Source organism: Coenobita brevimanus, chromosome 94, assembly GCF_032717465.1.
Source record: "Coenobita brevimanus isolate Jiangsu-jjx chromosome 94, ASM3271746v2, whole genome shotgun sequence".
NCBI classification, from domain to species: domain Eukaryota; kingdom Metazoa; phylum Arthropoda; class Malacostraca; order Decapoda; family Coenobitidae; genus Coenobita; species Coenobita brevimanus.
In genome coordinates this window covers 12,916,352-12,941,877 of record NC_137047.1, presented here as the reverse complement: position 1 = coordinate 12,941,877, position 25,526 = coordinate 12,916,352, and the positions used below count along the sequence as shown (strand labels likewise).

Here is a 25,526-nt window from a genome sequence, read left to right as displayed (position 1 = left end):
GCTGGTGATGGTGACCATCATCCACACACTTGATGTAGTGCTGCCTACTTTTTTCACCTTCATCATTCTTCTTCTGTGTCTGCCCTCCTCACTTCCTGTTTCTCCCATCTTTCCCATCACTTTTCATTATCCTTCTTTCTTTGTTAGGTGGCTTTACACCAAAGGGTGGTAACCAAATAACCAACCCATAAGTGTTCCCTGTGTGTCAATAAGTGGGTTGGCAGAGGGTTAGTGACCCTCCCTGTAAAACAATGTAACTCAAAGTCAAACTGTCACAAATTAATTTGCGACATTGTATTAGTATTATACAAGGAACATATGATGAATATTGAAATGCGTAAACTTTCGCTCGGTCCGTTAACTGCCTTGCTTTTGCACTCAGATCGTAATGAGTTTTCATAACCCCTGTCACTGTTTTCATAAGTGACTGTCTTTCTGTATAGACAGTGCGCTTCACACTGAGCGAAACTTTTTGTGTAATTGTCGTTCCCATGCATTACTTTTCCAACCGTTGATTTGGGCCGTGCCAGCCTGCTTACATTCTTCAGTTGGTGTTGGACAACCATGGGAGTAGGATCACCGTGCCAGTACTGAGAGCAGGCTCCCTCATCGTGGCGCCTACAGTCTCCAGAGTTCAACGATTCCCCGTGTCTCCCCACCGAGTTGGTGATAGGTTGTAGTAACCTTAGCAGTGAATTTCAGCACCTTAGCAGAGATGCCCAGCCTCTCCACAGCTAGGTCTGTTCTCTCCACTGACCAGTATTTCCATTCAGTTTCCTAGGCTTTAAGACTAGCTTTTGAATGAGTGAGTGAGTGTATTTCCTTTGATATTTGAATTCACTAGTCCCCCTGCGACAGTGAATCCTCCTCTTGAATTCATTTTTGAGATTCGTGTAACGTAAATTATTTAATTGTAAATAATAAATTTATTGTTCTTGAGCTTAATGTAAATGTAGAATCATGTTTGATTTCTCCACACTGAGCTTACCTAACTGTGCTACTCCCAGTTCGCACACACTTCTTAATCACGACTGGTATTTTAGCCAGTTCTTCCACATTTAAACCTAAATCCGTTGTTCCTGCCAGGAGTTAAGCACCAGCAAGGACCTGTCCATTATTAGTACTGGTTATTGATAGTCAGGGGGGAAAAAACACTTTCTCAGAGGCCAACAGTACTACTGATACAGCATTCGTGAGTAGATAGTCTCCGTTGTGTACTGCTGAGAAAGTTTATAAAACTCTCGTTCTTGGAGAATCAGCAAAGTAAGCTGGCATAAAGTAAAACTTACTACTTGATTTCACAAGTCAATTCCATGTGTTTACTTTTGATTATCATCATCATCTTATTAGTAATATTCACTTTCCCCCTCCCCCCCGACACAAATGGCCACCCCTTACGGAATTATCCCCTCAAGCATATGAGTAATGGCCCGATTCTGGAAAATATAGGATTCATTATGTTTATAACGGATTATGGAATGCAGGAAATGGATTTGTATCGACCCAATGCACGATTTACATTATCAGAGAGTACTGGCATGCATGACCTGGTTCCATATTGGCCCAATACATGCTTCAAGATACTGGATGTTAAGGAATTGGATCTTTATTGGAACAACATATGATTATCAATATCAGGCAGCAGTGAATACCAAAGACCGAAATCAATGGATATGGCTTACCTGTATACACTCTTGTGTAATATAAGCATAAAGACGGCTTCTTAAAAAAATACAGTAATCACTCTAATATCCGGACGCCCAATAACCGAACATCCCCACTACCCAGACATAATTGTCCTGGGATCCAACATCCCCCCCCCAAAAAAAAAAAAAAAAAAAAAAAAAAAAAAAAAATTTCCTGTCCGTAATTTGAATTTCCCGCGCGCGCCGCGGGAGAGCATTGTTTTGGCGCGTCATTCCTCCAACGTCCGATAGAGTGCCGCTGCATCCTCCCCCCGCCTGTCTCTCACCACAAGTGCACGCTCGTCGTAATGGCTGCCCATGTGATCGCTTTTGTGGTGGTACCCTACCTGCTGCAGGGCCTCCTGCTGCTCTCAGGCCTCCTCTTAGTGTGTGTGAAGATGGCCCCGCCACCTGAGAAAAGGAAGAGAGTGGTGTTGACTCTGGAGAAGAAGAGGGAGATATTGGAGAAAGTGGATGCGGGGTGGTCTTCTTCCCGCATTCTTCGCGAGTTTAACCTGGCCCGGTCTACTTTGTTCGATATCAAGAGGTCCCAAGACAAACTCATGCAGTACACGGCTGACTTCTCGTCGAGAAGCAAACGCAACGTGGAAAGGAAGGTTATGTTTACCCCCAAGTTTGCAGAAATCGACCGATCCACGTTGATTTGGTATCGACAACAACGTGCTGCTGGTGTGATGGTAAGTGGAACGGAGCTGAAGGCTGCTGCTGAGAAGTTCGCCAGGCTTCACGATGCCCTAGACTTCAAGGGATCCGAGGGTTGGCTCTTCGCGTTCAAGTTGCGACATGGCCTTACCAATCGTAAAGCACATGGCGAAGCACTGGACGCTAATGAGGATGGAGTTAACGAGTTTCGGCACAAGGTGAAAGGCTTGATCGACAGGGAGGGCCTAACTCTCGGTCAAGTCTACAACGCTGACGAAACTGGCCTATTCTATCGCTCGCTCCCAACGAACACTCTAGCCGAGGAGACGGAGAAGCGTGTACCTGGCCGCAAGCTTTCCAAGGAACGGATATCTGCTTTGTGTTGTGCCAGTGCTAACAGCATGCATCGGTTTAAGCCCGTTGTTGTTGGCCGCGCAAAGCAGCTTCAGTGCCTTCGTGGGGTGATGGATGTCCTTCCTGCCGTCTGGTACCATTCTTTGAAGGCATGGTTCACAGCTGTGATCTTCAAAGACTGGTTTCACTGCCACTTCGTCAAGGAGGTCATCCATTACCAGACGAAGACACTGGGAATCCCGCGCGACCAGGTAAAGGCTCTCCTTCTACTCGACAATGCACCTGCCCACCCGTGCGACAAGGACTTGGTTGCTGAAAATGACCGTATTAGGTGCATGTTTCTGCTACCTAATATGACTGCTCTCATCCAACCAATGGACCAAGGAGTGATCGTGGCAACAAAGTGCCTATACCGTCGGAAGTTCCTGGACGAGGTGATGGTTGTTCTCGAGGACGAGGACGAGCGCAGGGAGGGACGGGACACACAAGGCAAGCGGACTTTGGAAAACCTTCGCCGCTACAACATCAAGTCTGCGCTGTACAACTGGGCTAGTGCATGGAAGGAAGTCCCTGTGAAAACTCTGGAAAATGGTTGGTCTCGTCTGCTTCTCGGAACGGATGTGGAGTACGATTTTCTAGGGTTTGACTTGGATGACTTCCATGCACGGCTACGTACGCACGGCGACGATGTAGATGTGGACGATGTTCGTGAGTGGTTGGATGACGACGAGGGCAATCCTGGGTATCAGACGTTGTCTGATATCGAGATCGCACCTTCGGTTGCAGGTGTCAGTACCGAACTTGAAGATTCCGACGCTGAAGGCGACGATGATGCGGACTCCTCTCAGCAGGACACTACTCCAGCCATCCCCAAGCTGAGCGCACTCCGGGAACATCTAGAGTTCGTCCTAGACTACCTGGAACACCCGGACTGTGACAGGGAGATGGGGCCCTTGGGACTCGTGGAGGAAGTGCGTGCTTTCAGGCAGCGCATCATCAATCGTCAGAATCGTCGGTCATTGCGTCAATCAACCATTGACAGTTTTTTCAGGCCCGTGACCCCCGCTGTCCCCAGCCCTGGCTCCACTCCGTTGCCTCCCCAAGACAGGCCCTCATGCTCCAAGCCACAGCCCAGCACATCAGCCATGGTGGAGTCACCGCTCGACGTGAGTTTGTGGCTGTCTTCAGAGTCCTCTGCAGTGGGTACGCCATCACCACGACCCAGCGATGCACCCCTAGGTCGCCTGCCAGTGATACTCTCGGACTCTGACAGTGAATAAACAGCAAGAACTTCTCCACTAGACCACACGGGAATTTTGAGTGTTGTGCAGTGAAAAAAACAGTGTGTTGTGTTAAGGATTTAAAGCTGTGAGAGAAAAGACTCTAGAAAAAAAATTTAACGTAAATAGACTTGTTTGTTTTGGCTTTGGAAAATGAAAAGAATGGGAAAAGTTAAAGTGCAACACTTAGTAAGTTACAATGGAGCATTATTTAGACAAAAGTGCACACTGTGAAGAGAACGGACTTCTGTGTGTTATTGACTAAGTTCAGTGCAAGACTTCAGGAACAGTGTACTGCAAGTGCTTCAGGAAATCGTTCTTACTCTCAGAGTCCGAGAGGAGGCGGTTATTCATCGAGGTGGCCAGGGACTTGCTGTAAGTAGCCAGAATGTTTCATACTGTACTTTTTTCCATACTATACTTACCTCATTTCACTCTTTAATGTCCTTTATTGGTGTGAATAGGGTGTTAGTAGCTATGCATGAGCAATAGGAATGTGTTTTTCTGAGTTAGGCTAGGTTAGGGTCCATGAGTACCAGAATGTTTATTAATGTATGAACATACTTCTAAACCCTCATTTTATGTTTCTTTTGCATTTATTTCAGTCATTTATGTGCCTTATTGGTGTGATTTGGGTCTTAAATAGGTGCTATGCATGTCCAGAGGGAGTTGTATAGGTGTTTCTCTGAGTTAGGGTCCATAAGTACAAGTCAATAAGCTGGGGCCCAATATCCGGACAAAACCAATAACCGGACCTACCTATGGCTCTATTACGTCAGATATTGGAGTGATTATTGTATATATAATAGAAAAAATATATTAAAATTACACTGACTGGGATTCGAGCCTGCATCATGACAATGATTCAATTATTCCTGTATCCACTTGAACACCATGTCTCACTTCCATAAGCTCAAGAAGAGATATTTCCTGTTTTTATTCTTTTTCAGTGACTATATTAGAAACTATATGCTTATTTTATATAAATATTGTCTTATTAATCTTAAGCTACAATCAGTACCCAGTATCATGCATAAAGTTAAACACTATTCATTACATACCATATTCTCACAAATACAAACAACAAAATGTCAATATTTGGAATGGCAGAATATTCCAAAAGCAAATATGTACTTTATTAACATTTTATGGAACCATTTGCTTCCGTTATAAGGATAATAGTTTTGGCTATGCTGTTTCTACTTAAATTGGCATCTTTCTCTTTTGAATAATGCATTATAACAGAATCTAATGCATCAGAATATGTTGACAGTCACGATCGAAGACAGACAGGATGTAGTTAGGGCCCTATTATTGTCTTATTCTGCCACTGAGCTAAGTGAAAAAAAAAAACTGTAAAAGGCAGGCTATGTTAATGAGGCATTTAATTTACACTCCCCAGAACCACACATACAGCAGAGAGGAGCGTATATATATATATATATATATATATATATATATATATATATATATATATATATATATACACCGGTGTATATATATATATAAATTAGGTCTATAAAATTAATAAACTTGTCTACAGCTATTGCTCCTTGATGGCGCAGTGAGAAGCAGGCTGATGTGTGAGACGCGAGGACGCAGGTTCGAAACCCGCCTATACAAGTAGTTTAAATTCTCTTATTACAGACGTTCATCGCTTGGCAGCAGTGCAAGAAGTAAGGAGAGCTTAACTTGACATCATACAGTCTTGGCAAATTAATGAAATTCAGGTGATTTCCATTAAAAATGATGGCATGATTTTAAATCTTATATTTATCAGATACTGGAACTATAATGGAAGACAATAATTGGCCCATAATCAGATTGATAAATTGCCGTTAATGGGCCGGGGTGCGAACGGATAATGGATTTACACTGGCCCATTACTGACCGCAGAATCTGGAAATATCGGGCCAATACTTGATGTACAGGAAAACCAGTACAGTATTAGGCCATTATTGTACCAATAGTTCAATGTTTGTTGGGATGGTGTCTGGCTATAGATAGATAGATTGAAATCTTCATTCATACCGTATACAAAACTGACTTGCATTACTTACTACCAGATTACCTCAATCAAGATTAACTTTCTTTACCAGTAAGCGGAAAAGTTATAAACTTGGTAGGTGAACATTCTGACACAAACATTACATGAGCTGTAACTACAGTACTGGATGCTAACTTTTGTGAGAATGAGACTAACCTCTTGGAAGCAGCTGCTGCTGAAATATTTCATGGTCATCTGGGTGAATGACATTGTATATACATGAGATGTAACTACAGTACTGGATGCTAACTTTTGTGAGAATGAGACTAACCTCTTGGAAGTAGCTGCTGCTGAAATATTTCATGGTCATCTGGGTGAATGACATTGTATACACTGTGGCCTAAGAGGTCAACCTGCAAAATATGAACACAGAATACCAAAAAATATTCCCTAATATAGAGTACTGTTCAGGTAAATATAAAAATGACTACTATACTGAGTATGAATTAACAAAATCATTACTAGACATGTGGAGGGTATGGAGCATGAGAGACTACAGATAAGAGTGTATGTGAGTGAGGTTGATGGGGGAAGAGGGAGGGGGAGACTGAGGATGAAATGGAGAGATGGAATGGAGAGGTATATGAGAGAGAGGGGTGTGAGCTGGGGGGAGGGCGGTGAAATGGTGGGGGACAGGGCGGCATGGAAGAAATTTGTTTATGGGCACCCCTTACGGGATTGAGGCACCTGGCAATAGATAGATAGATACTACTGATAGTTCCTAAACACGTATAACAATATATGTGCTGAACAGTAATGATTTAATTAATTTAGGTGAAGTAAACATGTACAATACTTTGTAATATACATTTGAAATCAGTTAAAACATGCACATGACAAAAGTACAATCATGATGAGAGGCACACTTTAAACATAATTTATACATGCTTCAACATTACTAACTGATCTCTCCCAAAATCTTATTCCATCCGACTATTTCCATATTGCACAGTTCTGGATATCACCTTATTATCTATCAATCACACTAACGTACTGTACTCTCCAGAGACTCCATTGTTTTATTTTCTCCTCCTCATCAATATCTCTTGCATTCTTAAATTTGCTCCCATACATATCATCATCATCATCACAGCCCTCCTTCTCATCCAGAGAAGAGAGGAGATAAGATTCAGAAACAAGGAATGAGCAGCTACAAATGCATCAGTAACACATTCTCCTGTGAAAGGGGCCACACAATAATCCCCCACACCATTCAAGCCCCCAGAATCCTTTTTCCAACCAAAGAAGAGAGGAGATCGGATTCAGAAACAAGGAAAGAAAACTACAAATATGTAACATATTCTTCTGTGAAAGGGGAGCCACACAATCATCCCCCAACATCATTCAAACCACCAAAATCCTTTTCCCACCCAAAGAGGAGAAAAGGTAAGATTCAGAAACAAAGAAAGATTAACTACAAATATGCAAGTAACACATTCTCCTGTGAAAGGGGCCACATAATCATCACCCACATCGTTCAGGCCACTGGAATCCTTGCCTCACTTTGAAAGCTTGATTCAATTTTCATCATTCCTCTTCTGACTGTTCCTCTGCTCCCTTGATTCTTCCTTTGTTACCTGATTGTCTCTTTGCTCAACTTGAACACCTATATAAATATATTCATCTGGTAGTTTCTATTCATCTTTTCTGTCCATAAAATACACTTACCTGACTGTGGCCGAAGAACTGGTCAACTGCTTCTGTAATGTACACAACCTTGCCAGTTGAAGTCACTACCAAAAGGAACCCACCAACAGCCTGATGTAAAGATGCAGTCAGTTACTGTACTGGTAGTGGAAATGATCAAAGTACTGTTCTTAATTATCTGACATATACTGTGGTGGTGGTAGAAAAAAGAAAAAAAAAAAAATGCAGCACCATGCAAAACATTTTTAAGATTTTTGTGTGATGCCAAAATTACTTGACACAAAAACAATTGCAATTTCTGGCAAAATTCCTTTCTATTCTCTGGAACATCAACAATATCTCTTAAGTGTTAATTTAAAACTGAATGATAACAGCTCTTCACTTCTATGTCCTTTAATTTAAATTAGAGACCTTAACTGACCTCTGCTAGACTCTGAACGATGCCGCCCCCAAGGGCTTGCCCCACTCCCTGCCCCCTGCTGCAGTTGCTTGTGTTGGCACTACTGTCATCCTCACGCAGGACTGTGGCAAAAGAGGAAGAAGTGTTAGATTTATGCTTCTCGAATGCAAGACGGACAATAAGGAGGAAGGATCAGATTACAGTATTTAGTTAAGTCCCACTTTTCCCTTTAAATAAAACCCACAGTACAATAGGCTGTTTATATCCAGGTTCCCACCTGTACTGCTGGATGAACAGGGACGGGAAGAAATAGAGTCCACCAGAATGACAGGCTCGAAAATCAAACAGCAAGAAAAGAATTATGGCTGTATTCAGCAGTCCTTCCTTCCTGGGCCTGGGAAGTTATGTAGACTGTGTCTGTATCACTTTTGGTCAAACAATCAATACAGGTCTCATTTACATCCATAGTGCTGACAGCTTCTTAGGAGACTGTAAACCTCTGCCTTAATGAATGATTATTACCTTTTTTTTATGCATAAAAGAAAGGACCAAAGGCAAGGAGCCTGCAAATTCATTCCCTCCAAGAAAAAAGAAAAAAAAAAAACAATTCAAAATTTGTTAATTTCAAGTCGCCTGCACACAATGCATTTAAAAAACTGGAGGTCATATGCCGAGGAAATACAGTGCAGACTGAGGAGGAAAATTCAAGAGCAGACCTGCATACATGAATGATTGCAAGTAACAGTTAACTCTTGTATTAGAGAGCTGGGTAGAAAAGGGGTGAGTGTACACTGCCAGACAGGCACTACATGCGTGGAGGAGGGTTGCACACAGAATGTTCAGAGGAGTGGTAATCACTGAAGTAAGAACAGTGACGAGTTTAAGATGCAAGAGTGGCAAACAGGGAGAGACAGGTTGAGGGGAGTCATTAACAGGAGTGGAGTTGATGAGACAAACAGCCTTTGACTCCATCCGGTTTAAAAGACTTTTATGTGGACAGCCCCCTCCCCCTTGAAAACACACACACACACACACGCACACACATTAGACGCAGCAGTGACAGGACGTGGCTGGCATAGCTCCGCACCAGGGTCAATCTCAGCCCTCAAATGGCTATACCTAAAAAAGTATCTTTATATGAGTCAAGGTCAGTACTAGGGCCAACTAAATAGTGTTCTAAGTAAAAGTGTTTGTTCCAGTAACACAGTACAACAAATTTGGCTCAGTTCAGTCAAGAGAATTGGCTCTTCTGGCTCCCAAATGGCTCCTTATTTAGTACCATATTGCCTTTTTAAAAAATTTGCCCAAATTTAGCAATACTGCACCTTACATTAAAAAACAAAACAAAAACAAAAACAAAGGATGCAGTCACAAAAAGGTGAATTCCACAAATATATTTTTCTCTTTAAACATCTTGAAACATTCTCAATGCCAGTAAGATTAGGCATATTCAGCATTTACAGTTGGTGAAATCAAATTACCCATGCACATACAGCATATTTCAACTCAAAGGCCACAAGGAGGACATTGCTCTTGTAATGCCCAATCTGGCAATTCTGTGATGGTTCCTTGTGACTAAACCCCACATGCGCAGTTGAGGGTTACTGACATAGGATATCTTTAACAACAAACAGATTTCTCACTCTGCTTGGTTTTTAGTAGTGACTGAGAAACGGTGTTTCTGGGTTGTATTTAACACAAGTGACCATCCCACCATGCTCTCTTTTACTAATTTACCAAGAAAATAAAGAAAAAAGTAAATGGCTCCCAAACCGGAGCCGGCTTACATCGTTCACTTAAAAGAGCCAGCTCTATGAGCCAGATCGTTCACAAACGACACATCACTAGTAGGCAGCAGTGCCGAAACAAGCAAATCAGCTGTTTCAGTGTTGGCTGTTTAGACTGCGACGAAGAGGAATGCAAAACTGTAAGTAGAAGCTTTCTGTTAGTACCAGAAGATGACCACCATCTTTAGCAAATCAACTTTGGAAGGAGTTAAGGGACAAAGGTAGAAAGTAGGATGATGATTTCCACCAGGAACTGGTGGAAATGGAGACGCATAATAAGCTGGTGGAACGAGTTTACAGACTAGAGAAGGCTTCAGAGTGAAATAGATGAAATTAAAAAACAGTTGCACATGCAGAAGGAAGAAAATGAAAATTTAGTAAAAGAGTTTATAAGAAAGACACAATAACAGATGAATTATCAGCTGAGGTGGGTACACTTAGCAGGAAGATTAGTGAAATGGCAAGCACAGTTGTCAACCATGAGAGTATTATGGAAGAGTTCAGAAATGATACAGAGACAGTAAGGTAGGCAAGCACTCTGATAGATCATAGCAGTAATAATGAGAAGATAACCCAGGTATATGAAGCAATGCAAAGCTACAAAAATGATGTGGAAACCACATATGCTGAAATGGTGAAAGTAAAGAAAGACTTAGAAACATGAGTTGAAGAAAAAAGCATTAAAAAGGAAGCAAAGAAAATAATCCAAAACAATTCAAAATTGGCAAAAGATTCAGTAGACATCAACAAATCTATAGTAATCACTGGAACAGAGGAGGAAGAAATAAAAAACAAGATTTCGAGACAAAAAAAAGAGATAGCAAATGTAATGAACATATTGAAGGAAGTGTCAGAGGAAATGAGTAGTAAAGGCATAGAGGAACACAAAGTCTAGGGAAATATGAGAGAAATAAATCAAGACCCCTGAAAGTAACCTTCCAGAGTGTAAACACTGTGGAGGAAATACTGAAAAATGCAAAGAATCTTATGGAAAAAAGAGGACTTCAAAAATGTATGGATAAAAAGATGTGTAATGCAAGAGGAACTTCGATTACTAAAAGAGACGAGGGAGGAGGCAAGAACAAAGAATGAGGGAAGATCAGTGGAAGAGAAGAACACATTTTTTTTACAAAGTAATTAGATTGCAGGTTCAAAAGTGGTACATAAACAGGAGGGAATAAAAAGGAGAAAGGTAGTATACCCAAGTCAGGACAAGTATGTAAACAAGATGATTAATTGATGTACTCTAATATAGATGGAATGGTATCTAAATTACTAGAGATGAACGATTATATCAAAGAAAAGGAACCACATATTGTTTGCCTAACTGAAACAAAATTAACACCAAGGATATCAAACGATACCCTAAACCTAGCAATATATGGAGAAGAGATAGGAACTTAAAAAATGGAGGAGGAATTATAATTTTAACAAAGAAAAATCTGCAAGTCAAGGAAATAGAACTAGATGTACCCTCACAGGTAGAACTGCAGTAGAGATTAGTATGTCTGAAGGGAAGGTAAATGTGGCAAATTTATATATGCCACCCAGATCAAACATTAGGGAAAAAGGCGAATATGAAGACCTGACAGAGAAAACAATGCAGCAAATATGAAGACCTGGCAGCAAAAACAATGCAAAGTTTAAGAGCATTACTACATAGAATGGAGGAGAAATCTGAAAGAATTATACTAACTGGAGATTTCAATACAAATATAAATTGGAATACTCTAGATATAAAAGTCAGGAAAGCTGTCGGGGCCAAAAGCTCCTGGACCTTGTGCAGGAGTTTTTCCTAACACAACATGTAAAAGAAAGCACATACCATCAGTACTAGATCTCATATTTACTAGGCAAGAAAATGATATTGATAATATAATGTATCACCCTCCATTTGCCAAAAGTGACCACACGGTATTAAATTACAACTTCAGGATTGCATATGACATAGTTAGTAGTAATGAAAGTTACAAAAAGAGCCTTAACTACAAAAAGGGCAACTATCATGACCTAAAGAAATACTTCTTAGAAATCTATCTATCAATCTATCTATAGCCCGACGCCCTAATCCCACAAAGGTGACCGCAGACAAAACGCCTCCAAGTCACTCTGTCACCCACCATTTGACTACCCTCCCCCCAACTCAACCCCCCCTCCCTCATATACCTCTCAACTCCATCCCTCCACTTCATCCTCGGTCTACTCCTCCCTATCCCTCCCTCCACCTCACCTACATACACCCTCTTAGTCAGTCTTTCATTCTCCATTCTCTCCACATGTCCAAACCACCTCAGTGTATTTCTCCTAATCTTCTCAACCACATCCACATCCACCCCACAACGTTCCTTCACTTCTTCATTCATCAACCTGTCCCTCCATGTCACTCCACATGCTCCTCTCAAGTAACTCATTTCCAATGCTCTCACTCTTGACTTGTTCCCCTCTTGCAAGGTCCACGCCTTGCTTCCATACGTCAGGGTAGGGATCACAATACTATCACTGTAGTGACTTCTTAACTTCCATACTCACCTCCCTATTTCTCATCACTGCTTTCAGTAAACCAACAACCTTCCTTCCCTGCTGTACCCTTTCATGCACTTCATCCCCCAGAGTTCCATCCTTACTCATCACACTACTCAAGTACTTGAATGCACTCACACTCTCCATATCCTCACCATCCAACCTCACTGTACATTCTGTGACTTCATTCCTCTCAAACACCATAACTTTACTTTTGTTTACATTAACTTTCAACTTCCTCCTCCTACACACTGTCCCAAATTCATTCACCAAACCTTGCAACTCCCATTCATCTTCACTCAACAATACTTTATCATCAGCAAATAGCAACACCGGAATCTTCCAAATCTCACCCTTATTCATTAGAGCCACCCCTACATCCACTGCCCTACCTTACACCTCCTTTACAACCCCATCCATGTATATATTAAATAGCCATGGAGACATCACACAACCCTGTTTCAGTCCCACATGGAGATCAAAGAATTCACTCAGCTCACCATCCACTCACACCGTAGCCCTAGCTCCTTCGTGCATACTCTTCACAGCGTTCAACAATTTCCCATCCACTCCATATATTCTTAATACCTTCCACATACCTTGCCTATCTATTCTGTCATAAGCTTTCTCCAAGTCCATCAAGGCAGCATACACTTTCCATCCCTTCTCTAGATACTTCTCCACGAAACATCTTACAACAAATATCTGATCTACACACCCTTTTCCCTTCCTAAATCCCCCTTGTTCTTCTCCAACTAGCTCCTCTGTCATATGCCTAACCCTATCAATGAGTATTCTACCATACATTTTACCAGTCAAACTAAGAAGGCAAATACCCCTATGGTTACCACATACTTCTCTCTTCCCTTTTCCTTTGTATAAAGGAACAATTATACCTGATTTCCAGTCCCCTGGAACCCTTCCCTCTTCCCAAGCCAATCTGCACAACTTCCATATCCACTCCACAACAATCTGACCCCCATACCTCAGCATTTCACCACACACTCCATCAATTCCTGGGGCCTTCCAACTTGATCTTCTTCACTGCTTCCACTACTGTCCTACTGATCTCTTCTTCCCATCTCTCATCTCTTCTTCTCCCTGCCATTCCCCAACCACTTATACTCACACTGCTGTCACTCTCTACATTCAACAAATCCTCAAAGTGCTCCTTCCATCTCCTTAATTTCTCTCTCTTCTCCACCAACAACCTAATATTCCTATCTTTCACTCCCCTACTATTTCCCTTTTCACACTGCCTTACTTTCTTTACCTCCTTCCAAAACAATTTCTTACTCTCCCTCCATTTCACACTCAGATTCCTCCCAAACTCTTCATCCACTTTCTTCTTACTCTCCTTCACCAGTCTCTTCACCTCCCTTCTCCTGCTCACATATACCTCTCTCTTCTCTCTCTCATCTTCTCCCCTACTTCTGCTCGCTAACCATTCACTATATGCCTTCTTCTTTTGTTCCACAGCTCGTTTCACCTCATCATTCCACTATGCTGTCCCTTGCACACCCTTGCATTTCCTCCTCACTCCACAAACCACCTCACACGCTAAGCCTATCTCTTCCGTAAATATCTTACATATGTCTTCCACCCCTTCCATCTCCTCTAGCTCATACCTTCCCAATCTTTCTTCCACTATGCTCTTATACTCTGCCATTTTCTCACTATCTCGTAAATTCTCAACTCTTCTCACAGGAGCTGGTTCCTCCTGTCTTCCCCTTCGTCTCCTCAACCATTTTCTTTGCAGCTTTACCTTGGCCATCACTAAGTGATGGTCCGAGACTCCATTCCCCCACACTCTCCATACTCTTGCATCCAACACTTGTCTTCGAGGAAAAGATTTCAATATTATATATAGAAAAATCTGTGAACTTTATGAAATAGGAGTCCAGAAGTACATCCCACAGCTCAAAGAAGCAGAAGAGAAAATAAAGAAGTGGTTTAATACAGAATGTAAAAAATCGAAAGAAAAAAGAGATTTGTTGTGGAACATATACAGAAGACACAACAGTGAAAGGGCATATAACAACTACAAATGGGCAAGAAACGATTATACAAGAACAAGGAGGGAAGCCCAAAAACAGATTGAGGAGGACATCGTAAATAAAAGTAGTGATCAACCGAAGCTATTTTACAGCTACATCCGAAGCAAAACCAAAGTAAAAGATAAAAATTCAATCCAGTACAGATGACGGGATCACCTACACACAAGAGAAGGATATTTGTGAAGCACTAAATACGAATTTCTAATCAGTTTTTACAAAAGGAAATAATTTTGAGAGGGATTATATGGAATATGCATGCCCGTACATACTACCAGATATACAAATATCAGAAAAAGAAATACAGGAGGAGTTAGGTAAATTAAATGAAGGAAAAGCAAATGGTCCTGATGAAATTTCATATCGGGTGCTACATGAATGTGCAAAGGAGTTTAGTAAACCATTATCTTTAATTTTCAAGGAATCCTTGGGACAAGGTAAACTACCTGATATTTGGAAGCAAACACTGTTCCCTTATTCAAGAAAGGGAATAGACAAAATCCACTCAACTACCGACTACTATCACTAACCAGTGTTGTATGCAAGGTATTAGAAAAGCTTATAAGAAAAGTTTGGGTAAATCATCTAGAAGAATACAATATGATAACAGGAAGACAGTTTGGTTTCAGAGAGGGAAAATCATGTGTTACTAATTTGTTGAGCTACTATGATAAAGTAACAGAAACATTACAGAACAGAGAAGGATGGGTGGACAGTATCTATTTAGATTTCAAGAAAGCATTTGACATAGTACTGCACCAAAGACTCTTGTGGAAACTGTACCATCAAGGAGGAGTCCGAGGCAAACTGTATTGTTGGATGCAAGATTTTCTCAAAAAAAGAGAAATGAGAACAGTAGTAAGGGGATATTACTCATCATGGAGAGAAGTGACTAGCAGAGTTCCACAGGGCTCAGTGCTGGCACCAATTATGTTTTTAGTGTATATAAATGAGACAGACAGTCACATAGGAAATGAAAGCTATCCAAATATGTTTCCTGATGATGCAAAAATACTAAGGAGAATTACTAACACAGACTTTTGTAAAGAGCTACAAGAAGAATTAAATAAACTTCATGAATGGGGCATTACATGGCAAATGGAATTCAATGTGGACAAGTGTTATGTAATCAAATTTGGTAAAAGCAGAATAAGACCTATTTGGGATTATAAGTTAGGAAGTAAAGCCCTACACACATCAGAAAAAAAGAAGGACCTAGGTGTGATTATTGATAATAGACTATCTCCAGCTGACCACATCAGTGAGAAGGTACGGAACATGTATACACTGCTTGCAAATATGAGAATAGCATTCACATACATAAATGAACACATCCTAAGAAAGATAATAACATCATTCATCAGACCAACCCTGGAATATGCATCAGTAGTCTGAAGTCCTCATCTCAAAAAACATATAGATAAGATAGAAAAAGCTTAAAGGGCCGCTACAAGATGGGTATCAAGCTTAAAGGATCTAAGCTATGAAGAAAGACTAGAAAAATTGAATCTTCCTACACTACAGGAGAGAAGGAAAAGAGGAGACACGATTATGCTATATAAATGCATATCAGGGAAGGAGAAAATAGACATAAATGATTACATAACCTATGGGGACGCATCAGCAAGAGGACACTGCAAAAAACAGCATAAAAAGAGAGGCGATAACGACATAAGGAAATTTAGTTTCCCAAATAGGGCAATTGTTCAGTGGAATGCACTACCAAATGAAACAGTGTGTGCCAAAACAATTCATAAATTTAAGGATATGTACAATAAAAATGGTTTAAGACAAGGGACAGTACGAGCTTGACTCATTCCTGTAAAGATACAATTAGGTAAGAACAATTAGGCATGCACACACACACACACACACACACACACACACACACACACACACACACACACACACACACACATGACAGCTGTACTGTACCTGTACCTTCATAGCCTCCTGTATCAATTGCCAAACGTCTTAATCAAGTAAGGGGTGGCCACAAACAAATCGCCTCCATGTTGCCCTGTCCCTTGTCATTTCACTACCCTGCTCCCAGCTCACACACCCCCTCTCTCATATACCTCTCCACTCCATCCCTCCATCTCATCCTTGGCCTCCCTCTCCTTCTCCCCCCCCTCCACCTCACTCACATACAGTCTCCTCATCAGTCTCTCACTCCCTATCCTCTCCACATGGAAAAACCACCTCAATGTGTTTCTCCTAATGCTTCCTATCACATCCACAACCACACCACAATGCTCTATCACATCTCAATAGCGTGGTCGTAAGTACTTGTAGGGAGATAGGGAAGTCGACTGTGGATCGTCAAGCACTGTCAGAATAAAGTCGTGAGACGTAGTGTCAACGAGGTGAGTTAATCTTGGGTTACAGAGAATTTACTGAACAATTATATCAATATTGAGTTACAGCATAATGGAGCCTGATGACCCTAGCGTTGGGCCTTCTCTCTGGCCCCTCTCTCCTTTTTCTCTGATCTCTGACCCTTGTATTAATGGGCCTTCTCTCCAACCCCTTCTGATCTGAAGGGAATCTCTCTGACATTATATACAGCTTGGAAAGGATGTGTGTGTGTGATGCAGAGTCTGGCAGATTCACGTGGACTAACCAACTAGGGCTGGTTACTCCAAGTTGTTGAATATGTCATGAAATTCTTGGTCGTCCTGACTACAAAAAGATTGTTTGAGATACATCATGTGTTAAGAATTCTTGATGGTCTGGGACAACAAGATTGTGGACATACATTATGTGGATTGACATTCCTAGTGAGAAACTGTGTATGTCCCCAGCAGACACTACATCCTGTACATTGTGTTATGAGATATATAACAGTGCCTATCTAATGTCTATATAATGTCTACACACATCCTCATCTGCCAGCCTGTTTCTCCATGTGACTCCACAGACTCCACTCAAATAACTCATTTCCACTGCTCTCACTCTTGACTTGTGTCCCTCCAACAAGGTCCAAGCTTCACTTCTATACATTAGAGTTGGTATCACAATACTGTCATGTTGTAACTTTTTCACTTCCATGCTCACTTCCCTGTTTCTTATCACTGCTTTCAAGGAACCAGCAACCTTTTTTCCTTGTTGTACCCTTTCAAACAGTTCACCCTCCAAACTTCCATCCTTACTCATCACACTACCCAAGTACTTAAAAGCACTCACATTTTCCATTTCCTCCTCACTCAATCTCACTGTGCATTCACTGTCTTCACTTCTCTTGAAGACCATAACTTTACTCTTCTCTACATTCACCTTCAGATTCCATTCTTACACACTCTCCCAAACTCATCCACAAGCCTTGCAGCTCCCATTCGTCTTCACTTAACAACACAGTATCATCTGCAAACAACAGCACAGGGAGTTTCCAAACACCGTCCTCTCTCATTAGGGCCACTCCAACATCCACTGCCTTACCTTGTATCTCTTTTATAACCCCATCCATATACATGTTGAACAACCATGGAGACATGACACATCCTTGTTTCAATCTAACCTTCAAGTAAAAAAATTCACTCTGTTCACTATTCACATGCACTGCAGCCTTAGCACCCTCATACATACTCTTCACAGCATTCAACAACTTGCTATCTACTCCATTATATTCTTAATACTTTCCACAATCCTTATCTATCCATCCTGTCATATGCTTTCTCCAAATCCATGAAGGCCGCATACAACATCTTTTCCTTCTCTACAAACTTTTCCACTAAGATCTAAGAATGAATATCTGATCTACACAACCTCTCCCTAAAACCCCCCTGTTCTTCTAGAACTAATTCCTCTATTATTTCCCTAACTCTGTCAATAAGTATCGTACCATATACTTTTCTTATTACACTAAGAAGACAAATGCCCCTATGATTTCCACACACTTCCTTTTCCCCTTTTCCTTTGTACAAGGGAATAATTATACCTGACTTCCATTCCTCCTCCCAGGCCAATCTGCACATCTTCCACATCCATTCTACTACTATCTCTCCCCCATGCTACAGCATTTCACCACACACTCCATCAATTTCTGGGGCTTTCCCCAATTTGACTTTCTTCGTTGCTTCCGCAACTTCCATCCTACTGATTTCTTCCTCTCTTCTCACATCCCCCCATCTCCCTGCCATTCCCATGCCACTTATACTCGCATTACTTTCATTCTCTATGTTCAACAGTTCCTTAAAGTGTTCTCTCCATCTGCTCACTTTTTCTCCCTTCTCCACTAGTAATCTACCATTTTTATCTTTCACTCCCCGACAAACTTCTTAATGATATAAATCACATCAGTATTAAAAATTATTAAGAAGAGTAAGATAATACAGTACTGTATTAAGGTGTACAATGTAAAGTGAATTTGTAAGGAAGAAGTGCTTCAATGCCAGCAATCAGTAATACAGTGAGTCCTCAATAAACGAAAGGAATAGGGGCCGAAAAAACCTTTCGTAATTCAAAATTTCGTATATCGGAACGATTTTCCCCATTGAAATATACACAGAAATGGGGGGATGCGTCCCAGGACCCCCTTGGACCCACCACCTAAACATTACCCCTCCTATTTTGAAGTAAGTAATACATGCAGAAGTAAGTAATACATGTAGATGTAGAAAACGAGGTGGCCATTTTCTTGTGCATATCCTTTTTCTTGGTCACTGTCCCAACAGTCGAAGCTGCAAGGCCTTAGGCACGCCCAATCTCTGAGACTCCCTGCCCCTCCTCATGGCATCTTATAATTTCCAATTCCCTCTCCAGAGTTAGAGTATGGTGCTGCTGCTTCTTTGCATCAGGCTCCCACGGTGCTGGAAATGATGCAAGGCACTTGGGAGGCATGCCTAAACAGTATGAAAAGATGCAGAGCTGCAAAAATATCTTCACTGTGAGGACGGACGTGGAATTGGTTCTGGGACAATTCACTGCGAAGTCAACTCGCCGTCAGACTATTCCCTGTCAAAACATGGATGATTCCCTGTCAGGACCATTAGCATCCAAGAAGATTCCCTGTCATTCCATCATCATTCATTCATTCATTGCCAGACGCCATGTATCCCAAACGGGGTGGCCAAGGGCTTAGAGTTAATTGTTTTACAGGGAGGGGCACTAATCCTCCACCAACCCCACTTGACACGTAGGGATGCCAACAGCATCTGGTGTTCCCAGGCGGTCACCCACCCATAAATTTACTTAATATTAACTGATTATTACTATAATAACTAATTTCACAGGGAACTATCAAGGTCTATGTTCATTCAGTAGCATAGGCTTTGGATATTATTTATAATTTACAGTTGTAGTCATTAATTAACTTGCTTCTGCCTCACTGTAGTCGACTTTGAATTATAATCTAGTGTCTCCCATAGCTGTCTTCAGTAATTTTTATTGTAATTTTTGGATACCGTACTTTGAGACTGAATGATCGGCCGAGAATGTAGATGTAATATGAAGATTTTATGAAGATTTTAGTATAATTTGAGTATGTCAATCGTTCACTTGAGGTTAATAGGCATTTATATAAATGCCAATGTCTCATATGTACCATACTTATGTTAAGCAATGAAGTGAAACATCATACGTCACCTGATTCACGTTTCAATATACAGTACAGTATTTATATTTTTTTCTGTTAATACCATCTACAACTCTGATGCCATATTTTACATTTATTATAAAAAGAATAAACAACCATCACCTTTAGGACTCATATAACTCAAAAACTAATATACTTGCTAAATTAATTGATATGTAAATAGGTGACGGGGAATCGTCCTGAGGGCAAACTGACCTGACGGCGAGTTGTCCCGAAACCGTGGACTCAACTGAGAAGCACGCGAAAAATTGTTTACCAGAGAGGGGTCATTTGTTTCCTCGCCGCACATGAGTGCAGCGCTGTGCACTGTGCCCATTATGAATTTTTCGTATTTCCTTTCGTATTGTTTTTCACATTATTGAGACAGATACTTTCGTACTGTGGAATTTGTCCTATATTCATCGCTTTCGTAACATCGAAAATTCGTACTTCGGTTTTTCGTTTATCAAGGACTCATTGTACTGTACAAGTAATGTGACCTCTCTGTTATACAAGCACTACAGCTACCTCTCAGTAGTTCTCTCACTCATACAAATATTCATAATGAAACCTATTCTCCACCATGACATCTTTTCTTGTTATCAAATTCCTTCTGAAATTATATTTACCTTAGGGGGAAAATAGCCATGATAAACTCTCTCTCTCTCTCTTTCAACCTTCAATTTCAAGATAAATAGTACCTTTGGGGAAGGCAGTGTCAGAATCAGCAGTGAGGTGGCTTACAGTCCTAATGAACCCACGTTTGAATCCAGGCTGGGGCAGGGAACAGTTTAAGGATTTGAGTTTCATACAAAGCAGATTCTTCTGATCTACTAGATGACTTGCCGACATGTCATAAAAGTACCCCTGCTAATACCTGTACACCAGTCCTGTATGAGACAGCCCTAGCATGTATTCAATATGGACAGAGGGTGTCAGCACCGAAGTGGTGGCAATCGGAGATGTAGGAGGACTACTGGGCCCCAAGGAGGACTACTGGGCTCCAAGGAGGACTACTGGGACTTGGGAATAAGCCCTGAAGCCATTCCCCAGAGTCTGACATGTTAAAAAAAAAAATCTAGTAAATATTTATTAAACCAAAGCCCGTGAGTTCATTAATCTCATCAGATGTGTAATAATTCTGTCTGTCTGTCTCTCTGTCTCTCTCTCAATCCATTCACTATTGCCCCAGTCACACTGCAGGTATGACTCGTCACAAACCTGAAAATCGCAAAACCAGTCCCTGACCACGGAGGTCTCCGAGCAGTCGTGCCACCGATCGGCTATCGGTGGTCGTCCAGTGGGCGGCCGAACAGCAACCATGGCCAGGTACACACAGGTCAAGACACTGACGGGTGGCAGGCCAGTCATCGGCAGGCTGCCGACAAACGGTGGCCGGTCCGCACCCTGTCGCAGTTTAGACCACGACCTCTAGGCCACCACTAGAGCAACACCAGCCGCGGATTGGCCGGCAGCTGGTCTCGGTCCAGCCCACCACCTGTCGTTCGACCAATCGCTGGCTGGACAGCAGCCGGACTTCAAACACCACCCAGGACAGGAGGCTTGTGGACGGTGGCCGCCGCAGTCCAGTCGTCGCTTTGAGGGAGTGCGGATGGCCACCACACAAAGCGACCAACCTCTATCCGTATGCCAACCACCTCTTAAAAATCAGGTGTCGCCAACCAGTCGCGGTCCGTAAGCCGGCCAGACGCAGTCCAGCCGCCCACTGGGCGGCTTCTGTGCCACAACATCAGTGGTCACGGGGAGGTTTTTCGTGCAGCACAGAAAATCTTGCGACGATTTTTTGGTCACCATGGTGGCCTGCGGCTAGACCGAGACTTATGAAGACCAGTCGTACACCTCACCAAAACCACCCATGACTTGCAGGTCGTGGTTGGTTTACGATAAGTCATACCTCCAGTGTGACTGGGACCTATCAGAGGTCCTTCAAAACTTGATCAAAATCTCACTCAAGGGATTAAGGGACTCTTCATTAACCCTTGTGTGCAGTTTAGGAGGGATACTTTTTTTGCGCTTTTGGGTTAAGTGTTATTAAAGCTGCAGACGAACACCAACTGATTAGGCTAACCTCTACACATGGACCATGACAAAAATGTGCTGAACGCAAAAACACAATAAGCTTTCATGGCTTTTAATAAACTGTATGGAGAACTTTTCAGACAACTTTCGCTGGTACTCCCCAGGAGGAAGGCAGGCCCCGGGGTACACTCCGCAGGAGGTGCAACTCGGAACTGACCGTCGGTTGTTCCCCAGTGCTGCCCCAACCCCGACGGAAGGAGGACAGACTCCGCTGGAGCTGCGGCTTAGGCCAAGAATGCCCACCAGGCCTCTGCCTCTCAATGTCGCCAGGACAGGTGTTCCAGACTCTGCTCCAGGAGTGAAGTCTCTGCTGGAGCTGTGGCTATTGCCAAGAGAGTCCGCCAGGTGCCCTCTTCCTGCTGCCAGGGTCTGTGGTGTCAAGTGGAGTCCCCTCAGACTCCCCCTCAACCCCTGTCCTCAGTGGGAGCACAGGCAGTGACCAACAGCGCTGCCTGGCAGAGGAAGCGTCAGACCTCACACGCACACCCCAGACCGGAGTGTCCGCAGGGCCTCCCAAGCCTGCCAAGTAGGAGAGCCGGCCCTCGGCCCCCCTCCCTCCGAGAGTCCCCGAGCTCCTACAGAGGGCAGCGCATCTTGCTCCACCCACCTCTCCTGTGGCAGAGCGAGGCACCCCTCTCCCTGCCTTTCTCTCCAAGTGGGTGGGATTTGCTCCCCTGCTGGTACCCTGCCAAAGACCAGACCGGGTGAGTCGTCTCCGAGGCCTGGTGCCCTGTCCCTGCAGCCCCACCCTTCCCAGTTGCTGCCAGACTCCGCCAGGGCAAGAGGCCGCAGTCCAGTCCTGACGGCCTCCTCCTGCATAAGAGACCACAGCCCCAGGAGCCGACGGGCCGCTCCTGATGCCTGCTGCAGCTGCCGGACCTACCCCTGCGCAGATGGCCGCAGTTCTTCCCTGATGGCCGCTCCTGCTGGATGTGACAGCTGCTCAGCCTGGGCGCCACCCTCCCCGCAGCCGGCCATAGGCCCGGGCCACCCCAGGTCTGTCCCCAGGACCCTGACAATGACTAAGGGCCAGCCCTGAGCGGCGCACCTCTTGGCCCTCTTCGGCCCTAGCCCAGAGAGCCCCGCTTCCTGCCAGGCCTCCATGGCAAGGGAGCCGCCCACCACGCCACCCACCAACTCCTCCAGGACTCGTGGCGACCCCAAAGATGACCTACCTCTGTACTACACTCCGGACAGCCCGCCCCCGACGCTCGGCCGCCACCTAGGCTCCTGGCATAGGACCTTCTGCCACCCGAGACCCGTGTCCTCCTCTCCGCTTGTGTAAGAGACTCTGAGGTTGTGTTCCCCCCCTAGTGTTTGTGAGTCCCACCCCAGTGGACTAGCCCCTTTTCCCCTCCCCACTTCAGTGTACCCCCTTTTTAGCTTCCCCAGTGTTCCCCCCCCCCCCAAGTGCAAATGTGAACTCTTGTGTCCATAACCTTACGCGCGGAGTGCGTGGCGCCAGGCCATGGGTTCGCCCCAAGTGTGACCCCCCCCCCCGGTGCTGCCCCGCCACCCCAAACCCCAAATCCTAGACCCCTGGCCACCAGCCCCGTCGGAAACCCGATATTACCATCCCCCTCTCCCCCCCTTGAGCCCCTACACGCGGATAGATCTTAAGTGCTATATCCTCTCGTCCTCTGTAACGCGCACATAGCATAAGGATGGCTAGGGTATCGTCCTTGTCAGGCGGATGCATATAACTAGCATAGGAAATCGTCTAGGTTATGCAACCGTATATACATAAGGGCTTGCGTATTCACTGCCGTCCATGTCACGCGTCTGATATACTGAGATATACTTGACTGTCCTTGTCATATACTCGAGACCTAGTGCGTCTGGTGTATCGGTGAACCATACCTGTAACACTGTGAAAATTACTCTATATCAGGAAAGGTAGAATATTGTGTAAAGGTCAAGCTTACTGAACTAGATGGAATGGATTTATTGTAAGAGCTATTTTGGTTATTGTATATTCCATAGTTTTGCTCACAGATTATGCGTATGTAATTGTCGACTGTTAATATATAAGTGTGCCTTTTGACCCGTGGTGTTTGGACTTTCCTTCCTTGTCTGTGACTGACCCGGTCGAGAACTAAGAACCCAAGGGTGCACCGTACCTGTGCCCGAGAAGTCGGGACTCAGAATACGCTGCATAATAATATAGATATTGGCAGAGTAAGATACATTAACACATATATACATACATAAACAGATTGAGAGGAAGGGAGAAATGTGCAGAAAAAGAAATGAGTAATGTGAAATAAAAAGATGCGAATGACATTAGGCGAAGATAAAATGTGTGGGAGGGAGGGGCAAAACAAGTAAGACAAAAGCGGGAATGTGAGACAAAAATTTAACTACAAATGAAATTTTTGAAGATGGATACAGATACAGTTAAAAGTCTCCCTGAAAAAAAAAAAAAAAAAAAAAAAAAAAAAAAAAAAACGAGGAGTAAGATGTAAATTAGCAAAAAAAAAAAAAAAAATGAAATACCGTATTAAACAACCACTCACACCTCTGAAGACGGAGATAGCAGCAAGGCGAAGCACGTGAGGTATATGGGGGGGGGGGAAATAGAGAAGTGAAAAAACAAAAAAATCACACTTCTAACGACAGAGAGAGTTTGCAGCAAAGCGGAACAAGAGAGATAAGAAAAGAAAAAAAACAGTGTACAATGGTAAAAATAAATAAAAAATAAAAATAAATAAATAATACATTCATCCACACTTCTAGTTGGCATCAAAGCGGAGCAAGTAGCACAAGAATAAAAAAAGAAGGAAGAGTCGAAAGGAAAAAAAAAATCAGTCTCTTACACTTCTGAAGACGGAGGTAGTTAGCAGCAAGGCGGAGCACTGAGGTCTTGTCGATGCGCTTGGTGGCCCCTGAACCCATGGGCACGATCCCGGCCAGCTCGTTGATGTGGTTGTTCAACTTGTCCCGGCGCATCTTCTCCGCCATGTTCCGCTGTTCACGGGATGAACTGTGGGGACGAGATACAACAGGATTACTTGACTAGCTTACTTATTAACAACTGCATCTTCTTTGCCAAGTTAGCTGGAAGAACGATACAAAAATGGCTACTAAATTAGCTAACTATCACATTTTCTCAGCCGTTCTGTATATCACGGGACGAGTGGTGGGGGTTTAATTTAGCCATGGGGATAAGATCGTATGAAAAAAAGGATAGGCTACTCGATATGCTTAAAACTTAACTGGCTTTGATACCACTATGCACTGTGTTGTTCATATAATAGAAAAAATAAAATACCCATATGCTGAAGTTCATTTTACTGTGAAAATACATAAAATCGAGACGACACTGCATTATGTTAAAAAAAAAAAAAAAAAAAAAAAAAAGCCTCAATATGTGGTAAATACTTCTTTCTACGAGTAACTACTTCTGTCTTGCATTCT

The 25,526-nt window shown here is 42.9% G+C and overlaps 1 protein-coding gene across 1 annotated transcript in view; it reads right to left on the bottom strand.

The window, feature by feature from the left end:
* Positions 1–25,526, bottom strand: part of LOC145413006 (uncharacterized) — a 479,615-nt gene that overhangs the window by 93,017 nt on the left and 361,072 nt on the right. The window contains exons 2-5 of the mRNA XM_080282827.1: positions 24,926–25,092; positions 8,098–8,198; positions 7,698–7,787; positions 6,301–6,382 (exon numbers count right to left, since the gene is read on the bottom strand). Coding sequence (XP_080138953.1) covers positions 6,301–6,382; positions 7,698–7,787; positions 8,098–8,198; positions 24,926–25,092 — 440 coding nt within the window. The remainder of the gene's footprint in view (positions 1–6,300; positions 6,383–7,697; positions 7,788–8,097; positions 8,199–24,925; positions 25,093–25,526) is intronic.